The 6,967-nt window shown below is 46.3% G+C and overlaps 1 protein-coding gene across 1 annotated transcript in view; it reads right to left on the bottom strand.

Annotated features, from left to right (window-relative positions):
- Positions 1-6,967, bottom strand: part of LOC108630870 (uncharacterized) — a 113,931-nt gene that overhangs the window by 9,389 nt on the left and 97,575 nt on the right. The window contains exon 5 of the mRNA XM_018034424.2: positions 322-494. Coding sequence (XP_017889913.1) covers positions 322-494 — 173 coding nt within the window. The remainder of the gene's footprint in view (positions 1-321; positions 495-6,967) is intronic.

The raw sequence follows: 6,967 nt of genomic DNA, 5'->3' as shown, positions 1-6,967 counted from the left end.
TTATTAGCAATGTTCTTCCGACGTCTGATTTCTTTTTAAAAAATGCGTTTCTAAAGTGCATAAACTTTTGGGATTGACTGTATAGCCAATACATCCTTAACACACCTTCTTTACCTCGAAATTATATGTTCGAACAATTTTTATCGTCGTCATGTAATACCGGAGTCTTGGAATTGATCATGTATAATCGTGAATTTGACGCTTCTTATCGTTACGAACTGAACGGGAATTCGAAAATTCGCGTGTTGTTTCGAGTTTCCCCGGTGGATGCATTCAATGAGAAAGCGAGAAGAATCTGATAGTAATAAACGGGGAACGTACCTGTATCTCTGAGTGTCCATTTCCTTTCGTTCCTCGGCGATGGCCTCGTTCAGGTCTCTGTTCGGATCGATCCCCCTCGGGGTCGGACTGTTCGCTAGTAGATTGTCGTTGCTGACGAACTCCACCTCGACGTCGTCTTCGTGATACGTTTCGGTTAGCGTGTACTCACGTAGCTGCAACACGCAAGATAAATTCTATTCAGCGTGTCTTTTTTTTCTTTCGAAGCTGACGTCGTTTCTCGAACGATTAAACTATGAACCTCGTTAAATTCCCGTGTAACGAAATTCGCACAAATTTCCAATAACTGACCGGGACGAATTGAATATTCGGATAGTGTGAATTTCATCTATGCAGATTTATAAATTCCATCCGGCGTAGCATAAAAATTGGGAAACTATAGGACACGGTTACAGCCGGTATAGAAAATATTTCCTGAATCGGACGCGATATAGTCGGCAAGCTTTTGACGGAAATTCCCTTCGCGCGTATTGTTCTCATATTTTCAAATTTTATAGTTTTATAGCTTACACACACATCGCTCTCGGCGAGTAATTCACGGCGTTGTAAGTCAATAATTGAACCACTTTTTTTATCTATCGTTAAGCTCATCAAGCACTACAAAGCTAACACTGGACGCCGGATAATACTTTTTTATCGATTCCGGTGGATCGATATGCATAGTGTACCGGCGTCGAATTGATTCAGATTCACCGGTACGTATGAAACTCGATTCGACGCCAGCGCGGAAATGCTCGGCGAACGTTGTCGAATGAAATTTTCAAAAGCGACAATCCAACCGGGCGACCGAGCCGGTCACGAACCGGTGCCCGGAGTTTCCATTCCGTGATTAGTTCCTCTCTGCCACGAGTAGGATATATCCCGTGGGACGTACATCGTCGAGGTATCGGGTCGCGATTGATCAGCTCGATCGGTTCGAACGGATTAAAGGGAACGAGACTTTACGGCGATTCTACCCTCGCCCCCGTTTTTCTTCCTTCTCCCTGTCCGCTTCCTTTTTCATTCGACAGAGCGAACCGGATGACAGGCTGCAGGCCGTCGGACGTGTACCGGAACCGACCCGAAAAGGAGGGGGCGAGAAAGTTCGCCAAGGTTATCCGAGCCGAGCCATTCATCGTTAACGGGATAAAGGTTCGACGATAGCTCCGAATATTTTTCTTTATCTTATCGGAACTCGTCCCTGTATCCTCTCAGGGACGATAGATACAAGGGGAGAATAAACACGGATCTCTCGATGCAAAGTTCCCCTTTTCTCAGTCAAAGAGAATCGTCGAAGGTACACAAGGCCGAGTCGACTTTATAAAAAAAAAGAAGTAAGAATTATCCGTACCATCTTTCGATTGGCAGCGATAAGATAGTTACACGACTATAAGTTGGCCTCGTCAGTACGATGAAAAAGGATCAAACGGATAGGTTTTTGTTAGTCCTTTTATCTCTTTCACAGAGTTCTTCAAGGTAATACGATGACGAACTACCGGTTTCCTAACAGACCTAGCTAACCAGCGTTGTCGGGAGCTTTGAAACTGGGCCAAACGCTAATTAAGGTCTAATTAATTGTTTCACGTACGGTGGCAGCTTCCAATTATGGTTTCCAATCGATTATCAGCGTCTGCAGCAGAAGTACGGGTTCCTATTGAACGATACGAAATGCCGACGGTAGAAAAAGAGCCAGGGACGATGAGCGAGGGGGGGTGAGAGAGGAGAGCAAATAGAGTTTCGCGATCGCAACGAGGAAAAGGCAAATGCACTCGGAACGGTTTAAAACGGGAAGTAAGGGGCGAGCTTGTTCGGTACAATTTTCGAGACACGCTCCGGGACGAACCATCTTCTCGTCGTAAAGCGAGGACGCTCGATTAGTAACAATCCCTAATTAACATCGTTACGTCAGGAGGATGGCCGTCCAATTAATTGGTAACGAAGCTCAAGTAGGTCGTCGAGCTGACGCAGCATCGCGACAGTGTGAACCTCCTTCATACCTGGGTCAACACACTCGTCGTGAAATAATCCAATAGAGAAGAGGTTCTTGATCCGATGAATTATCAATTCGTATGAACAGTCATAAAATAGAATACGAAATTACGGGCGACTTATAATTGAATTCAATCACAAATTCATGACGTTGGAACGTATTTCAGTTTTGGGGAAAAATTTTAAGATCGTCTATAATGAAGCAGCCTTGCTATAAATTATTTCTGTTATAACTCTGTAACAAGCTCGGGCGAGCTTGTTCCCTTTGCAAACTCTGTAAATGGGTTACAGTATTCTATTTTGTCTGGAAATATGTACGCACGGTAGGTACGCGGATCGCCAGAAAATTTCCGACTCCAAAAGGATAACTTGTTCAGTGAGGAGGAGATAATAGCTGCGGGCCTTTGATCGAGCCTTCCATTACACGCTTTCGTCCACCGGGCCTTTTGAAATCCGAACACACGTCGCGACTATTTCATGCCGTTTTGAGTGCGCAAGTGGACAGCAGTAGAAAATTCATTCTCCGAAGACGAGTGTAACAAATAAACAGTTTGAGGAACTGGTTCCATCAGTTTCGTTACACAGCAACGTTCCACGAGATTTGTCATTTGAAAATAATGAATGCAAGTATTTCTCTCAGTTTTATAAATAATATTTTGCATAATTCTTCTTTGAGTGTCGATCGTTCCTCGAAACATCGTCCACGTATTTGTGAGCAACCTGTACGAAGAAAAGCGAAACCTGGTCGCTGTTCCTCGTTTCGTTTTCATGGTCAGAAGTCAACGAGGTTCGACGGACAAAAAGCTCGAGGGGTGGCTGGCGAGAGAGAAGAGGGCCGTGAATGAGGGTTGCACCCCTGGCTCCTCGCCTGATATTACCAACCAAAACATCCCTGGCCTACGTGACTGAGAAAATTACCACTCGGATGTATACGCGGCACGGCACGGCGACGGCAATATCGGGTACGAACGAGCGCGCGGCTCTTCTCCGTGCCATTGTGTATGTATGTTTGCCCGCCGCCGGGAGCTTTTCACATGTATCGTTTCTCGCGTACCCGGCCCGGCTTTCACACGATTCTTCGCAAGGGAGGAACGTGACAATAGATGCCTCGGATTCCTTTAAAGAAACTGTCTTTGCCCGAGACACTTTGTCACCCGGCGCAGCCAATTTCCAATGATCGTTCGTTCCAGTTACGAAGTAAAAAAAATAAAAATGTGATACAGATCAATTATTGTTCTCTAAACGATCGAGTACGTCGTACGGTGAACATGATCGAAGGAAATCGATAGGGTATCGATTATGCCGATCGGCGGTTGATCATAATTGTTGCCGGGAGTAGCCGGGGGAGTTTGTATCTCGCGGGGCTCGTTAACCGCTGGTAAGCCGTGAGTTAGTATCATCGGTGGCTCAGATAAAGGGAGAGACGCGTTTAGTTGGCAAAGCGGAGCGGCGGCGCCGAGCGGAGCGGATTATCCCAAGTTGGCTGAAAGCAATAGGGCTTGGTTAACCGTGACACGAGCCGAGCGCATGCAGGCGGCATATTTCGATGTTCGCGCGCAGTTCGCGTAATTACCAACTATTCATAGCTGGCTCGATTATCTCGGGGCTGTTCGTCGATTATGCGATCTCCTCTTACGGGTGAGCAATTTGTCTCCGCCTCGATAACCTCGCGAATTAATTCAAATCGATTAAGATCGAATACGATGGCTCTTCCTTTGTCTCGTGAATCACGTTAATTATCAGATGAATGGATTTCGAATCGGATCGCATCGATGGAAGAACCGTTAGATTCATATTTTCGAGTGTCTCGCACGATGGATCGCGACCTCAAAGCGGTCGAATCACGTTTGCACTCCAGTAGGCGAACCCTTCGACCTTGGCACGGGTTCAAATTCTTCGTGCGGCCATTTTTTTCGCACGATCTGTCGCGAAGAAATCCCTGGGGCATCGCGTCGGTTTTCGATCGACAAATTTCCGATCGTGGCAAAGGAACGCACGCAGCCAGAAAATAAAAAGCGAGTCCCCGGACCCTTTGTTCCGCCAAGTATTCCACCCTCGGCCGAAAATTCGGTTCGCGTGAGGAAAAATCGCGCGCGGGCGTGTGCGTGTGCCCGACGCGTGTAAAATACCGTCGAACGAACGGAAGAATTCCGGGCACGCAGTTCTGGAGTAAACAGCGACGAAAGAGTCTTCTCTTGCCGGGTCGTCGAAGGCCGTGAAAGGCCTCGTTATTATTTTGCTTCTCGTAGCTGTGTACGTACGTAAATAAGCGGGTATATTAGATTTCAAGCGCGGGCGAACGGAGGGTGGCGGAAGTACGTGCGTCGCCAGGATGGATCCCATTTTCCACGCCAATTTTCGCCGAATTCCGTCGCCGTTAGATATAATAAAGGATACGACGTATTCTTGAGACGCGTTCCACGCTATAATCGCGTGTAACGAGTTTCGCGATGCTCCAAACTACCGAGTCGAAAGAGATTTCAGAAGCCGGAACGTCGAACGTATTTCATCTGTTAGAAGAAAAGCACTTGGAAGCGCCAAACTTGGTTGTCTCGCACGTTCCGCTCAAAGGGGGACGGCTAAGCTCGATCGAAGATCGCTCGGAACTTCCTGCATTTATCCGAGGGGGAACTGAACGGGCGGCCGGTAATCGGGAGAACGATTGCCGATCTTTCAAGGAGCCAGGAAAACTTTCATCGTGACACGATCGCGGCCGTAGATACAGGAATATTCTTTCCGGGGAAAAATGGAATGGAAACCATATCAGTTTTCCGTACCATTGCTCCGTTCAAAACATGCCCGCGTCTCTCCGCGAACCGATCGAGAATCCCGCGGATCAATCGGCGATGAAAACAAGAATAATTTCCCGCTCGGGTACAGTCAATTTTTCAGACGAGTCGATCACCGGCCGGAAATGTGTTTTTATAATTCATGCATATACGCGACGTAACGACAGACGATACAAAATTACATTGCAGCTACTGTAATTTGTTATAAAACGGAGAAATTCGACGGAAGGAAATCGCGAACGAGATGGGGTCTCAATTCTCGGGAGGACGTTGCTCCGAGGTGTGGAAATCGGGATCGGCAAGAAACCGAAAGAGTGTGCGGTGACAGAGCACCGCGAGCTCCCCGTCCGTTCGCCACTATTTCAAACTAGAGGATTTATAACCGAGGACACGTTATGGGCTCCTACCCGGCCGAAACCTGGCCAAAGATTTATTTCACCGAGGCCGTGGTTTTTCATACACTCTCACGGAAAGCCGGGGCGACTTTCTTTTCGCTCAGGTAGAGAAGAGACCCTAGTAAACGCATTTTTACCTCTTTCGTCGGGCGAAATATCGTGAAAATGTTTTTTCACTCATTCCGTTGCCTGGAACCGACCCTGCCACTGGAATCAAATAAAATCCGAGGGGACGTACAAAAGAAGAAGGTGGCAGGGCACAAAGCGATGCTTAATTAACGATAAATATTTTACAATTAACGTCAAAGGATTTCCCCTCTTGCGAATTCTAGGGTCAACTTAAAAGTCGAGGAGGAATCCACGTTTTATTGCCTTCGACCGAGAGGCACACAATTTCTCATAATTTGCCTTTCTACCGTCGTTATAATACAAATTACTTCGTTCGTCACATTCAATACTGTCTATATCTCTCTCGGTCTGACCATGTATCGATCACTCTACTCACGCTTACCTCAAACGCATACACAAGCATTTGAAAGAGCGTTCAGACTTAATTTCGCCAAAGCACTGAGTACTTAAAACGCGCGGATTCGCGGTACTATAACGAACGAAAAATTTATGGAACTCGCGAAATGTCGGAGCCTCGTAACGAGCGAAACGTTGAGCCCGGGAATCAGAATAGTGACTGGTCCGGCAGTGCGAGACGTGTATCCACGGGAGCTTTTTATCGTTCGGTTGCAGCTGTACAGCTCGCAACGCGGGAACGAACTGTTAAAAGTTTGGTTCGTTTCGAAACGCGGGCAACCAATTCTACCGCCTAGCCGGGGGGTAAATACTATTCTCTTCGGCGCCGAGTCGTTATTTTGCTTTCCCACGGCAGTGCCATCGATTAATCCGATCAACCGTAGGAACGGAAACGAAATAATGGAATGTATTCTATTTTTCAAGAGTAGGCAGCGATGATAAATTATTCCCGTCCGGTAATTAAGCGAAACTCACGGTTAATCATTTAATCCTTCCGTTGCCAGATATAATTTTATCGTCCGCTCAGCCAATTATCGGATTAATTATTAATAATCGTCGCAAGGAGTAATTTCGATTGTCGTCGATCAATGTGTCAACCCGTCTGTTTCTTTTGTTGCCCCCAATACGTCGAACGTTCGCTGAATCGATAAAAACTCTAGACTCTGACGAGATCTCATCGCGACCACCACGCATCGTAATTATAACGAGCGTTAAGGATGTATTGTGGATACAGTCAATCCCAAAAGTTTATGCACTTTAGAAACGCATTTTTTAAAAAGAAATCAGACGTCGGAAGAACATTGCTAATAATAAACAACAAAAAAAAAATTTTTGATTTTTCCGAGATTTTTCCAAGGGGTACCCCTTCAATTTCTTCCAAATTTTCGTTTTTGGCCAATAACTCCCAAACTGTTGGACATACGGAAAAATTGCACAGGACCTTTCTTATAG

The sequence above is a fragment of the Ceratina calcarata genome, unplaced genomic scaffold (genome assembly GCF_001652005.2).
Source record: "Ceratina calcarata isolate Rehan_Ccalc_2016 unplaced genomic scaffold, ASM165200v1 scaffold78.2, whole genome shotgun sequence".
Classification (NCBI taxonomy): Eukaryota; Metazoa; Arthropoda; class Insecta; order Hymenoptera; family Apidae; genus Ceratina; species Ceratina calcarata.
The sequence above is the reverse complement of the archived record's forward strand: the minus strand, read 5'-3'. Positions and strand labels throughout refer to the sequence as shown.